We start from the raw sequence: 15,644 nt of genomic DNA on the forward strand, positions 1-15,644 counted from the left end.
GCTAAAAAGCACAGCTTCCACAGGCCATTTAGAGCCACGCAATGAAAAAAAAAATGCACATCTGAGCACAATCCCTCGGAAAGCCAATCTAGAGGCACCACCACTTAGCCTTTTCTATCAGTCTAATTTCAAGCACTAGTAATTTTAAATAATAATTGACAGAAGGAAGTGTAATGGGCCTTTACCTTTTGAAATGATCATATTTGCAGTCTTTCCCCAACAGTGTATGTACTTGCAGACAGTAAGCAATAGTGTTTACCCTTTATAATATTATCCAATATGAAATCCTGCATCACTTTATCTGCTGATATGCTTTGATACTATACTGCAGATAGTGTTTTAATATGACCAAACGTACAAAGCACAATTGTACTAGTGTGCAAGGACTTAATGTAGTTATCAAAAATGTATGTTTTTCATTTGTTGCATGGGAGAAGTGATGTGAATAGAGGATACCAGAAAACATATGATTAGGATTGAAGTCTGGCCAATAGAGCCTCTGTGGCACAGTGAGATGATTCCATCACTGCTGATTTTGCCTCCCTTAACCTGCAGGAGAGCCAGAGCCAATGAACAGGAACCTGACTGTGTAACTCACCAGACGAGCTGTCTGGGGACCCCAGGTCCTTGTTTTTTTTTCATTCTGTTTGTTGCCATTGTCACTGAGTATTGCTGCTCTTAGTATTCTGTGATGCACCATTCCCCCCTGCTTACTTTCCACCCTGCCTAAAAAGTGCAGGCTTTTTTTGTATTAAATTATTTAGTTTTAAACATTATTTTAAGTTAGCCGAGCACTGCAGTGGGAGGCTGTGGTTGCACTTCATTCAAAAAAGCATTGATACATTTATTTTTAAATAGCAAATATTGTTAAATTCCAGCCAGCATTCTATTGTTTCAGTACTGTTCATGCACCTCACCTTCAGGCCTTGCACGTGGTCCTGTGATGCAGGCCAGACCAAGCAGCCATAACTAGATTCATGAAGTGTGCATTCTAAGGTTATCATTCTACTTTTAGAATTGGCAATAGCAACTACAACAACAACAACAAAGGGTTAAGTCACAGGGGTTGTACAGCATCCCAGATCTTACCTTGGAATTTGAGGTGGACTCAAGAAAGCAAAGTCTGTTGCCAAAGCCCTCTGCAGCCAGGCAGAGCTTCTGCTGTTCTTTGTGGACCGTCGCAGAACACTGCAGCACAACCTCGTCAGCCTGCAAGAGTATAAATTGAAGTTCATGAAAAATAACAACAAGCTGTTTTCTTTACTTACATAAATAACAACAGCTAAAATGTGTTTTAGATAACAACTGGCCAAAGCAGCCACTAAACCATGTTCAATCACAACACTTAATGAAGTGTGTAGTATACTGCAGTCAAATTAAATGCTTGACTAAAAATTTAAAACTGAGCCTGTTATAGGTAGGTACAGAATAAGTTCTAAACTGTATTATTTTGTGTGTATATATATATATATATATATATATATATATATATATATATATATATATATATATATATATATATATATATTTTTTTTTTTTTTTTTTTTTTTTACAAATGTGTCCTTTGTTTTAATCCAATTAACCTTTTTTAAACCCACTTTCACACTTACAATAAAATACTGTCCGGCATACCTGCAACTGATGCCCAAACAAACCAAAACTGTCTTGTAAACAGGGGTTAATTTGTGCCAGATCGCACCAGAGCCAAGATCTGGTACCTTTTAGTCTGGCAAGAAACAGTATTAATTTCTCTTCTAATTCAATTTTTTTGTTGTTGTTGCAAAACGCCCTTAACTGTCACTCCTGTTCATCAAATTAGTCGTCCCACAACTGGTATTGTTCCGGCTTGAAGATGATGTTAAAGCATGGCTAGGTCGGCATGCAACTACCGCCAACAATAAGGCATGAAACACTGATCCCCAAACATATGAAACCTGAAGCATATATGGAAGCTATTGTAAATCAAGGTCAGTATATTAGGTGTATAAACAAAAATGCTATCCGATAGCTTTTTGTTTACAAATGAGCCTCTGCTTGTAACTATACCTCTGTCCATATGTAAGATTGTTAATTCTGGCCTTAAAGCAAAAAGGTTTAGTGTTCTGTACAAATGCTGGCAGTGAGGCAAGGATTAATGAATGAGTTTTTGCTCTGATTGCAGAGCTGTAAAATGATTTACTTCTCTCTCTCTTTGAATCTAGAGACAAACGAGCCCTGCTCATTCATGTAAGAAGAAAAAAACCCACTGCTGGCTCAAGTAAAGACACTGACATAATTTCTGAATGGACAAACATTATTCATGTGTGCCTGATGGGTCATTTCCATGAGATATGTGAGAAAAGAGAGCATTTCAACTACAATGTACTCACCGGTCTCGTTCCAAGAAGCCAAACTAACTCTGCTAATCCTGACCCACCTCCATGATTTCACAAGGTGGTTATATTCCCTTTTGATCAGCATCAATTCAGTTTAATCAAATGTTAAATCATTCTGTCTGTCTGTAATGACTGATTGATTGATGATTGACAATTTGCCAAAATGTTTGAAGGGGTCTTTACACTTGATCAACATCTTTTCGATCTGTGGACAGATTTCAGCCCAACTGGGAATACCTTCCTGTGAAAGAAATATAATGACTTCTGAGTGTAAATCTCCCTCCCGACCTGTGAGGGCGCTAAGTAGTGAAAGGGGAAGTCTTTGGAAGGGCTGACAATTAATTTCCAGAGTCAGGAAGACGGTCAGCCTGGAAGGCGGCGAGACTGGTGCAGTAACATATTGACCCGGAAGGTAAACGATGTAGCAGCTGCAGGCAATAGAGACAGCTGCAATCGTTTACCAAGGGGTCATGCGTGATAGCATAAAGGGGATGGAGAATTGTAAATCTTTTCCTTCAGTTGGTTTTTATTAAGAGACTGGAAGGACCGTGAAAGACATAGAGGATTTGTGAGAGTTTGTTTGTTTTTCGTGTTGTTAGTAATTGTCTTGTTTGTTGATCACCAGACAGCTAACATGTATCCGGAGCTGTCGCTTTGGGCCAGCACAAGCCGGAACAACACTTCACCACAGTCACAAACTATACCTGTTATCACCCACCACGAGCACTAATGCACCCACACCGGACTGGTGACCGTGTTTACTATTGTGGGGCGGATAAAGTGTTATTATTTGGGCTGTAAACCCGTTGTTATTGGCTCCGCGCATTACACATTGGTGTGTATTGCCGAGGCTTATTCTTTTGGTCAACAGACCCAGATTAAAAAGACAAAATAAAGCTTTCCAAATCGGATTACAATTGTCTGTGATTATTCCTGCACTGCATCACCTCTGCACCTGTTCATAATCACCAGCCACTTTGCCACACTTCCTCATGAAGTCTTAACAACAGACCTAATGGAAGCCACTAAACAGTGTCAAGTTGCATGTGTTAACTGCATAATACTGAAATTTGGCTTACTAGCCTGGGGTATAGAACGCTGTGCAATGGCTTCCTTGTTTTCGTATTTTCATACAGTATTGCAGTGTATGCCTGACAGAAGCAGCGTATCAGGTTCAGTAGCCATGTGTTTTGTTTTCAGTTTTTGTTTGTTTTTTGCAGATTTACTACAGTAAAGAACTGTCCCAAATACAACCAATGCCTAGGTCTAACAAAGTAAACAAATTGTACAACTTCAAAAACCCAGCCCCAGCTCAACCACATCCAGTAAGTAGCAATCATGTCAGTAACAAAACCCAGCCCCCAGCTCAACCACATAACTAACAAGCATGTCAGTAACAAAACCCAGCCCCCAGACACCCACATACCCCCAGAAGCTGACATCCTTAATAACCTCTGCTAAATCATCTTAATTCCAAGTGCCATGACAACTGGATGAGTGGTCCCCCAGATATATGCAAATATTTGTGGTGTGACATACATTTGTACTGTACATACTTCCAGCTGCCATCATTATATCCCTTCAGCAGCGGATAGGAAACAACATGTTTCAACTCCTTTGAATTAAACATGCAGCTTAATAGCGTACAATTTGCTTTCCTGAAAGTCATTTTAACAATGAAGATTTAAAAACACTGAGGAAATGTATGTTAAAAGTTGGGGAATACTGTACATGCTATGTATAGCAGAGTAATCATTTTCTAGTGAAAATAAGCCCATGAAATGAGCATGACAGGAGTATGGTTTAGTGACTCAAATTGGCCTTAAAATGGTAGCATGCTGTAATCACTGGGAAATTGCTGGAAAACCTCAAATTGTCCAAATTCTAAAGGATTTTGCAACACAAGCACAGTACAACAGCAGTATCAATCTACACAAAGAAAAGTATTGTGCAGGTAATTTATTAATAATAAAAAAAGAATAGGATTGTTTGCTTAGAATAAGGGTTAAATGCAATTAATGCAGCCGTCATACAAACAGTTTGATAAAATGTGTTTAAGCTCACCCATAGGACACAGGAGCTGACAATCAGAATGAGCTCTTCATAAAAATCCCATTACAGGCAATAATCCCTCAGACTGGCAGCATTCCCTAACAGCATGCTTAAGCAAGCAGAACCTGGTGCTAACCGCCCTCCCATCTTCCTGTATTTTAAAGGAAGCTTCACACTTTCCTGAGATTTTTGAAACAGACATGGATTTTGGAACCACACCACACCCCACCCTATTCCTTTTTCCAGTCGCCTGGATGTTCGTAATCTCAGACACTAGTCATTAATTTGCCAAGGTCAGATGTGTATTGTCACAAGGAAATGGCGATTGGCACGTTGCAAAGAAAATGATGTAATGGTTATGTGGACATGCCTATCAAGCAGTTGCATTATGTTTACTATATAATAAAGACTAAATAGACAAATCTACTAATGTACTTCACATTGCTTTGAAATAGTGTTTACTTATTCGTACAGCTGGATGGTGTCACTGCAGTTATTGGGCAATGCTAAGTGGTTGATTTTCAGCTCACAGGGCACAGTTGCTTAGAATATGTAATGACTGTGTAATTATACTAGTTTTCACTACTTCCTAGATGTATGCTCTTCACAGTGGCATGTTTTGAATATGTCACATAAATAGTGTTTTATGTAGTATTTGCATGATAAAAACTAAAAACAAACATTAGGTATCTGGTACTGTATATTACTAGAACAGTATTACTATCTCCTCTCTTCTCAACACCTCTCTGCTCTCAGGCTGTTTCCCCTCTGCCTTCAAACAGGCCTGCATCGCCCCCATCTTAAAAAAAAAAAAACCTCCCTTGATCCCTCATCCCTCCAGAACTACCGTCCTGTCTCCCTTCTCCTGTTCCTCTCTAAATCCCTCGAGCGAGCGGTACATCACCAGCTCTCTCCTTTCCTGTCAACACATTCTATGTTCGACCCCTTCCAATCTGTTTTTTGTCCAGCACACTCCACCGAAACTGTTCTTCTCTCTGCCACTAACTCTACTCTCTGCCCATGCCACCTCCCTCTCTGTCCTAATTTTCCTCAACCTCTCTGTAGCCTTTGACAGGGTAGAACACTCTATTCTCCTGTCCTCCCTCACTGACCTGAGATTCTCTGACTCTGCTGGTTTGCTTGGTTCTCCTTCTGCCTATTCAGGCATGGCTTACCCTCTGGCTCTTGCCGAAGGCACAGTCCTGGGACCCCTCTTGTTTTCTCTCTACACCCACTCCCTGGGTCCCCTCATCTCCTCCTTCTTATATCACTTCTATGCTGATGATGCCCAGATTTTCCTCTCCTTTCCCACCACTGACTCCAACATTTTCTCCCATATCTCTCCCTGTCTCCTGGCCATCTCCTTCTGGTTGCAATTGCCCTCTCCAAATCAGACCTCCTTTTCTTCCCCCCCTCTTTTTCCTCCACCACTGATCCCTCAATCTCTATCCCTCTTGAATCCACAACCCTCTCCCTCCTCATCCAATAAGAACCTCTGTGTCACCCTCTACCCCTCCCTCTTCTACTCTCAGCACATCTCTATTCTGGCATGCTCCTGTCGCTTCTTCTTCAGCAACATACGCAGAATTTACCCCTTCCTCACCGACTACTTCACCCAGGTCCTAGTTCAGGCCTTGGTCCTGTCCCGCCTTGGCTACCGCAACTCCCTCCTGGCCGGCCTCCCTGCCTCTGCTACCCGCCTGCTCCAGCTCATTTAATTACAATGCATAACCTGTTCTGATGTTATTCAAATAATACACTGTAAGATTATCTTAGTTTCCCGGTTTTATCTGTAGTTAATTCAAAGCAAAATCCACCACCATTTTAATGTTATATCAAACATGAAACAGTAATTGGATGCCAGTAAATGCTTCAATCACACAACCCCCATAAGTCATAATTCCACTGAAAGATCAATTTTATTTATATAAAGTTTACAGTGGTGCAAGTACAGCAAACTATTGTGCAAATGCATCATGCAGAAAATCTACCTTGGTAAATAGTAAAATTAAATGGTAAATAAAAAAAATGTAAAAGCTGTTAGTGTACACTCTTCTCTTAACAGGAAGACACCCTTACCTTCCACTGCTATTTATCTAGCAGGTGATATGTAGAGGTTCCTGGAAGGCTTTGAATCGCTCACCATTTGACACACATTTTTGTTTGTAAGCTTCTGACCTATGAACACCAACCACTTTCAGGATACAAAGATGTCATATGAAATCAACATTGATGTCCTCAAAATACAATAAGGATCAAAGCAGACAAGTGGACCATGATACGAATTTTAGATATATCAGGCAATGCAACTAGTATGAAAGCACCAGGTTTACTGCAAAGACTGCCTGTCAGCCTTTAGATTTATGGTCTTAAATGCAATAGTAAAAAGATCAGATTTATGACATCACAGCGCTTGATCAAAGTGAAAAGCACACAACTTGATACTGACAAATTATGCTAACCATGTCAATCAATTCTAAGCACACACATCAAGACGACAGTAACTGACACATGCAGTTATATTTACTTGATGCTAATAAATGCAGGGCTGTTCTCTGTGCCATTCTTTTCTCAAATGAACTTCATGGCCAATGTGAGTAATTTATAATAGCATTTGTTTTAGCAATTTATTTAATTTATTAACGTGAAATCATTTTTGTCATGCTGAAATCATTTAATAAAATGTGCTACTTGAATGCTTTTTTTTATTACATTGAGCTGAATCTGCTGATAGGGGTCTGGACTATAGGCTGTCATGATTTGACATGATTTCAAATGGCATTACATCAAATGATATACCAATTTGATTCCTGATCAACATAAAAGACTCTCCCATCTAACTTCATAACTTGGCATGCCATTTGAATTGTTAGCCAGTCTATTTAAAAATAAAAAAATAATAATTATAGCAAATCATACAACTCCAGAAATCTTACCTGTTGATTGCTATGTACTGTAAGCCTATGTTGTGTTAATTTAAAAATAACAGTAATAATAATGATAATGATGTCTAGTATCATACTAAAGAAAGTCATCAGTTTGAATGCTTTACTTTCAAGGTAATCGCTTATGAATTGAACTTCCTAGGTCATTTCATGGTTAGTTTATGACAGCTAAGGTTAAGTGGTTACAATTGTACCAGATTACTCTGTTAAAGTTGCAGCTCTATAAATGGTTTGTTCCTATTTCTAGTTCTATTCCACTTTGGAAAATAAAGGGATGTTGCCTTTTGTGTCATCTCCAGTAGGGATTAAAGCAAAAAGCCCTTGGAAGGTAATTTTCTTTCTGACGGCACACACAACACATTGATGCAATGCACCATGGCTTAAAGCATGATCAGAGATGGCAGGATCGGTGCACAGCAGGCAGGGGAGACAGGCCTAATAAAGTGTAAATCCTCAGTTTCATTAGAATTCAAAAATGACATCCTCAAAAGGCCAACTACAGTTCAGACTGTGACCAGGCAGGATCTCTCTTCACAATTTCCCTGCTTGAAAAATGATTAGCATACCCGCCATCACAGTAATTCTGTACACACCTATGCAACAGGTCACTTTCCTAGCTCAGGCAAATATAACAGAGACAGAGCTGTCACTTAAAAGTTACCAATTAATAAGGGTTCAGATTTTGGGGGTTTTATGTTTTTTTTTTTTTTTTACATTTAAAAAATCGGGTTTTATTTAGAATTAGGTTTAATTTGAACTTTATTTGCATATATTAACATGGAGCAGGGGTGGGGGAGTCAGGTCCCGTTTGTATTATATTATTAATAAATACAATACCAGTACCTTTAAATCACTTGAGTTTAAAATAACACTTGCTATTTTTGCATGTGGTTCTTCTATTCCTTGAAAATATTAACCATAAGCATGTGCAGTACTAACACAAAGAAGCAGCAGCACAGTGCGTGGATGGAAAATGCACCACATTATGTACTGTGTAAATGAACAAATATTGGCTTAAAACTACACACTCCATTTTCATTCACAGAGCAGAAATCAGTTCCACTACAGCAATGTGTTCTAGAATGTACTCAGGCCTCTAAGGGTTCAATTTACCATAACAGTTTTGACTGCAGTGTTAATATCTCCCTTACGGAAATGTTCTATAGGATCCTATAGTAGTACCATAGGACAGTATGGGACTAAAAAGGTTTTAGATAAATCCTAAAGGATTCTTTTTAAAAAAAACATCCTCCTATAGTACTCAAAAGGGTCTCCTACAGTAGTACCATAGGACACTCTATAGGACTAAAAAGGTTTTAAATAAATCCTATAGGATATTCTATAGGACTTGACCAATTTACTATAGGACTTTCTATAGGTTATTTCCGTAAGGGCTTGGTAGGCTGAAATGTTTATTGGCTAACTTTTTAAAGTCCACAACAGATAGAAGATGAATAATGTAGAAGAGGCAGAGGCATAATTGAATGGACAGTCCTTTAATAAATGTACTCAGCTATTTAACCTTTAATTATGTTGGGCTCCGACCCGCTTTGTTATTTTTTTTTCTGGCAGGGCTCCCTTCTGTAACCTTTATGCGCGGGCTATTTTTATTCATATTCCTGTAAACTGTGTCAACTTCTAAAGAATGCCATTCAAGCCAAGCTTGGGTTTCACATTTAAAAGCAATCTTCAATATTAATTATGTTTTGCTGGATGCAGTGGTCTAAATTTACTATAAGTCTATAGTCTAAGTAGAACCGTAACCTAGGCCTATGGAAAGGCTGAGTTATATTACATTAGTCATCTATGTATGGAAATACATTGTGAAATACACTTCTAGTATTTTTATATTATCATTTTATAACACAACCTCAATTGAAAGTCACATCAAACATTACAAACTTAAAATGCATTATCACTTTTTTTCTATAACAATCTTTTTTTTTTGGAAGATAGCAAAATTATTGTGTTTAACCATTGAATTGTGATTATTGTGATATGAATAACAATGGGCTTACTATAACACAGATCAAGTGGATTAACAAAATAAACCTTGGCTTACAATATGCTATGGATTCATACCGCCAAATGAACTTCAGCACCATGGACAGTTCCTTGCTTTTAAACACAGCAGCCACTGACACAACCATCTAAAAGCTGAATACCGTAAATGCAACATTATCAGATGAAATAACAGGGCCAGCTATGCATTAGAAACATGTTAAATTCCACTTCATTTCTCAAAAACTACTTATTCACTAAACACAATGTGTGCTGCTATTTTTTGTTTTCAATTAATGTTTGCCTTTCAAATCTTCTTTACCAAACAATTTTAAGTTATAGGAAATAATGCATTAGGGTTGTTAGTTTCCACATGCTGAATAACACACACAGTTAAATAGTGATACTCAAGTTAGAAGCAAAATTAATATATAAACAGTGTACCATTCAACCATTACTGACTGAGATGTTCTACTAGAGCTGGTTATTCATTTTATATACATGCCCTGCTGCCTTTTAGCAAATGTAAATGTTTCAGGGCCTATGACAGCAGCACCGATGAAAGAATGACCTCTTATCAAAAAGCAATGCTGAATGTTTAAACCTGGTATAATGCATTTGTTTTCATGTAAAATTGATTTATAAAATGTCTATACTGTAGTAGTGCCAGCTCTTACTTCCATTCACAAACACAACATAAAAAGCATAACGTAACCTGTGTGAAAAGAATAATCCTATTGAAGAATATTAAACTGAAATTCCTGAAACTGTGGGTTTCATGCTCTCAAACAAACAAAAGACCTGTCCATTTGCCTAACACTCTCCAGGACTAGCAGGTTGCCAGTTACAAATCAACATATCTCTTAACAGGGAAGTTCATCTCAAAGTGCAAACATTCATACAATCATGAGTGGAAAGGTGATGAGTATCATTTCTAAGATTTTTTCAGTTTGGTCAAAAATGTATTCAGTTTTGTATCCAGGATGGTTCAGATGAGCCTGCCGCTGTGTCCTACTGATTTATGAATTGTTTTTAAAAGAACAACAAGTGGTATACATGTACATAAAATATTAATTTTATATGTATGTATGTATGTAAGTATGTATGTATGTTTACAAGCTTGCATCTTGAAATGCGCAGTCTAAAGTGATGGCATTGTCAGATTTGTAGTTGGATCCATTCAAATTATGACATATTTTGTGCATGCAAATCAAATCTGGATTTAGGTATCGATACATGAGTTATAGTTAAAATCCCTTTAATTATTGCAGGAAAGACTCATCATTTTCTCACTTATTTTATTACAAAAGGACAATATTCAAACATCAAACTAAAAAATAAATCAGACAACCTTAAACAGTAACACTGGTTAATCAAGTTTGACCATCTTCTGGTGTGCTTACAGTACTCCTAAAGGAGAAGCAACAGTGTAAAATTGGCTTGGAGAATAAATGGCCAGGAAATAAGGAATTCTAGCTCCTGATTATTGCAAATTCACTACTTTTTTTTTTTTTTTTTTTTTGCTCACAAAGCAAGATGTGTAATGGCGAAGTGATGTTGGTTGTTATTTACACATTCTGCAGAGTCTACAGCTCGGCATCCATACACACATTCCCCTCCAACATTGGGTTACCCTCAATAAAAATATAACTTTTGTTGACAAATTGATTCTCTAATGAACCATATATCTTTAATCCAGAGCCCAAAGGTTGCTGAATCCTCCAGTTTGTTTCTATTTTAACACTGACTAATACATTCCCAAGCAATATACAAAGCCAATGTATTAACAGTAGCAATTATGAGCAAAGGAACGTGTTCACTGTATCTAACTGTGGCATAACACCAGTTCCTTCATGTACTGCAATGGCACCCTGTTGTGTCTCAGAAAAGAGAACTACACACTGCTGCAGGTGATTAACAAGCTACAAGCGATTCAAGGGTGTCTATCTAGTGAGCTTGGTGTTCTCTCATGCACACACAAGTGCACGCACACGCACACACACACACACACACACACGCACGCGCACACACACACACACACATACACACACTGTGCTACATGTCATTTAATAACGAGGCTGGTGTTTTACCTTCTGTTCCAATTTGTAATTTGTTGAATTATTAACACTCTAGAATTCCATATAGATTGCAGAAATTCCATTTAAATATTCACAAATTTAGACTAAGAGCTGAAATCCTGGAGAACAAAAAAAAATAATTAATCCATTTTTAAAATCTATACCAGAGCTTTAAAACAGGCTACAGCAATGATTACAATAATTCAGTGTTCTGATTCTGATGTTAGGAATCAAAATCTGGCACATTCAATACGTAACAGTCTCTTTACAATGAAAGTGGCCACAGGATTTTTTTTCTTCTGCCCTCCCACAGGGTGTGCTTAGTTTGAAACCACTGCCGTCATAATCTGTGTAGCTAGGGACACTGCAGAGAAAACTACATGAGGAAAATTCTAAGACCTTGTGCTAGCGCGCTGCACGGTGCTGCAGCCTTTAACTGCAATGAATTAAGGGACTGTCAATTACAAGCCAGCAATTAATAGAACAAACAATGCAAACTGGATCCTAGTCAAGTCATGCAGCTGCAGCCAGTGCCTTGTGGATCTGTGGTGCTGTTGCTGCATGGAGAAAAGTGAACATATCTAGAGTAATCTAGGCACAATGAAGCACTGCAGTGCTTGTTTACACACACAAAAGAAAGAACGCTTTGTTGAAAAGATCTACAACTATTGGCTGCTTTGTGGGTGAAATCAACAGGATAAGCTGTTCTCCACAAACGAAAAGACACTCTGCTGGTACAGATTTTTTTTTATTTCTGTAATTCCACAGATAATCATATAGTACATGCCAGTCTCTAGTGGCTAAACATATTGAAAATTCATTGATTTGACATAGCATCCTCACTGAGGGAAAATTATTCAAAGCTGAAAAAAATGTAACAAGGCCAGTATTTTGTATTTCCTATAACCTGCTATGAGGAAAGCGGTATTATACTTTAATTAATTGCACTTTTATCTGTATTTACATTTTTTTTCTGTCCTCCATGCAACTAGCGATTTTGCTTCAGTGTCTCTAGAATACAACCAAACATTTGCCACCATAGGTGTTTCATAGAAATAGACTGCACATTTGTTTTTTTAAAATACAACTGTTTAAACCTTTCTTTGGCCCACTGATACAGCTGTTTTCATTGCTATTAAAGCCCAGCTAAACATCTGAAGTCTCATAAAAAATATTTAATTGTAAACAATTGTTTTACTGAGCCTTACTGTATGTCTACGTATCACCCTCCAGATCTCCCAGAGTGCTTTGCAAAGCTAAATCAAAAGCATAGTTCCAGAGTTCCACAACATCAAGCCACTGCTGCAGAAAGTCTTTAATCCAAATCAGACCAGGATCTGCTGATCACACAGAACAGCCAAGAACAGTAAAAGTCAAATACTGTAACACCAATTTATTAGTAGCCTTTTATTCCAGATGCAAAAAAACTAAACAATGATCTTTCTGCATGTACTATAAGTGCACCAAAAGGATATTGTAAGAATTGATGTTTGCTTTTATTTAAAACTTTCTGTGTGCTTCAATAATTATGCAAGCAAGGCAATTTACTGCTAAATGTTACACAGCCATTAATCACATTCTTGTGATGTTTCTTTAAGCAATAAAATGAACTGTTCCAAAAATGCAAGTGCAATTAATTCATATTCTATTAAAGCAACATTCAGTGGTATTCCTTTATTGCTATCCTACTACAGGGCTGTGAACAAGTTGATTTCTCCCCTCTACAAAGCTGAGAGTAACAATCAGAATAAAAAGAACTAGAATCATTGTTGCATGTATACTGAAGATAAAGTGTAATCCTTACTTAGAAATACCCTGGGGCTTTCCTTTTTTGCACATACCCAGTGCTTACAGGTTAGAAGGCAAGCACACTTGCTAATAGCAATACGGTAAAAGAGAGGTACTGTAGGCATAGGTAGCAAAACTATTATGGAAAATACCTGCATAGACGGGTAACCAACCTCTACTTTAAAACCTTTTTGCTGAACTGCAAAAGAGCATTATGCATGAACACGAGACAGGGTTAAATGCTTTTGTATGGCAATGCAAATTCATGGATAAATACTTATGCTTCCCTGTTCATCGTGACAGGATATCTTTACTGATAATCAAGGCAGTAGCTGATCAGAAGGCATTACCTGACTGACTTTAATGAAATGTGTTCCACTGTTACGGTGCACAGAACTATATGAGGGAAGCAGCTCCGCTTCAGCAACACTTTTGAGTTCAAAACTTCTGCCAGCAACCTAAGCAATCACCTGAGGCAAAGTACCCAGTGTCTTATTCCCACACAGAACAAAACAGTGCACTGTGCATCAGTCAAGGAAAGAATATTTGCAATGGCAGCAGCTCGCAGCAGCAGACAGCAGAGTATACTTTTGTAATCACCCTATAAAAAAGTGAGTGGTCACAAAGGGTAGTGCTCCTTGCATTCGTTATTTACCAGTAATACACACTTTACTGTACTCTGTACACTGTAGAAGTGTCAAACCAGACGTCCACTTATATACCTCAATAATCTTCTGTTATTAATGCAAAACTAAAGAGGTTACAGGTGGTACAGAATCTAAATCACTCAGTAAGGAAAACAGTTCTCCAGCTTTGATTTAGTAAATACACCACACAAAAAAAAAATCTATTTGCTTTCTACTACAAAATCCTAATGGGTTCACCCCCTTTTTATAACCAATCAGTACTCAAGCAAAAAAGAAACAAAATGAATCTCCAAGCTTGTCTTTTTCGTGCATAGGCTGACTGCGTACCTGAGAGATGGACTGGATGTTAATGCACTTCTGGTTATATATTGTTTCTCGCTCCCTAAAAAATATATCCTATTTAAAGAAAAGTGAATCCATCGTAAAGACCTTGCTGGTTTTTGTCAGGTTATTATTGCAAATGCCTACTGGCATTCAACCCAAATGTGTAATCCCCTCAATCTCCATTCTCACAGTACATTATGAAGATTATGTCTTCAAAACTTTCAAATGTGTTTTTTTACAATGAGTTTCACATCAACCCCCACCACAACCAAGAAACACTGGATAACCCCATGTCAGAGGGACGGAATAAAGGTATGAATTGATTAAACATGTTACATAAAAAACTCAACAAACTCTTGGAGAGAGGCAACTGGACTCTGATGGATGGGTAGAGATAGCATCGATTCTAAATGACACAAACACAAGACAGACAACTTTGTTATATTAAGAGTTTGAAAAGGTGAACTTGCATCTGCTTCTGTCATACCTGCTCTGAAAATAACATTGGGCATTCACTTGATTCTATGACAAACCTAGGAGGGACAAAACGCACTCTTAGCTTTTGTTTTCACAACACAGTTTTTTACAGGCAAATTAACTAGCGGGTGCAAACAGCAGGACACACAAGAAAAATAGCTTTCTTCTCTTGATTCATCACCCAGCCACATCTATAAAAGCACAAACAAGGCATTAAAAACGCAGCATAACAAACCCCTCGCATCCCATCCATGTAATGGGTTGTGAAACCGCGTTAGCACAAGGACCTTCATGAAAGATTATTGAGTGCCCTCTGAACCCTTCATGCAAGACAGATGCAACATACAGCAAGTCGGTTTTATTTGGCAGACACCTTAATGTTTTAATCTGAATCTTGTAAGATTAAAATAAATACTTTTTACAACATTTGACACAAATGTAATCCAGCAAAACCAGCCAGGTCAGAAAATGGTTACCACAGTTAAGTACAGTACAATGTGACTTAAAGAACATACTGCCGAAGAAGCCACAACACCTGGGGTTCTGTATATGTATGTGTCTATGTAAGTGTATGTGTGTATATGTGTATATATATATATATATATATATATATATATATATATATATATATATATATATGTGTGTGTGTGTGTGTGTGTGTGTGTGTGTGTGTGTGTGTGTATTATTTCTGGATGTAAAGTAATTGTTTGGAATTATTTTATTGTTCTGTTGTTATTGTATTGGGTATGGTCTATTTAGGTCTCTTTCTGTATTGGTGTGTGCACAATTGAGATGGTCCTTTGGGCACAAAGTAAATAAACTAAAGTAAACCCTTTGTTTTGGATGATGCCATGAGTTATCAGTGTAAAATCCAAAATTCAAGGAACAGGCCATATTGCTTTGATCTTGTCACTTATCAAAGGGGTCATTTTAAATTAAAATCTAGAGAGTTATCGG

At 37.7% G+C, this 15,644-nt stretch overlaps 1 protein-coding gene across 6 annotated transcripts in view; it reads right to left on the reverse strand.

Annotated features, from left to right (window-relative positions):
* Window positions 1-15,644, reverse strand: part of LOC121316738 (ryanodine receptor 2) — a 201,552-nt gene that overhangs the window by 130,759 nt on the left and 55,149 nt on the right. For all 6 annotated transcript variants that reach the window (XM_041251871.1, XM_041251876.1, XM_041251875.1 and 3 more), the window contains exon 2: window positions 1,090-1,209. In XM_041251871.1, the coding sequence (XP_041107805.1) occupies window positions 1,090-1,209 (120 nt within the window). The remainder of the gene's footprint in view (window positions 1-1,089; window positions 1,210-15,644) is intronic.

The sequence above is a fragment of the Polyodon spathula genome, chromosome 6 (assembly GCF_017654505.1).
Source record: "Polyodon spathula isolate WHYD16114869_AA chromosome 6, ASM1765450v1, whole genome shotgun sequence".
Classification (NCBI taxonomy): domain Eukaryota; kingdom Metazoa; phylum Chordata; class Actinopteri; order Acipenseriformes; family Polyodontidae; genus Polyodon; species Polyodon spathula.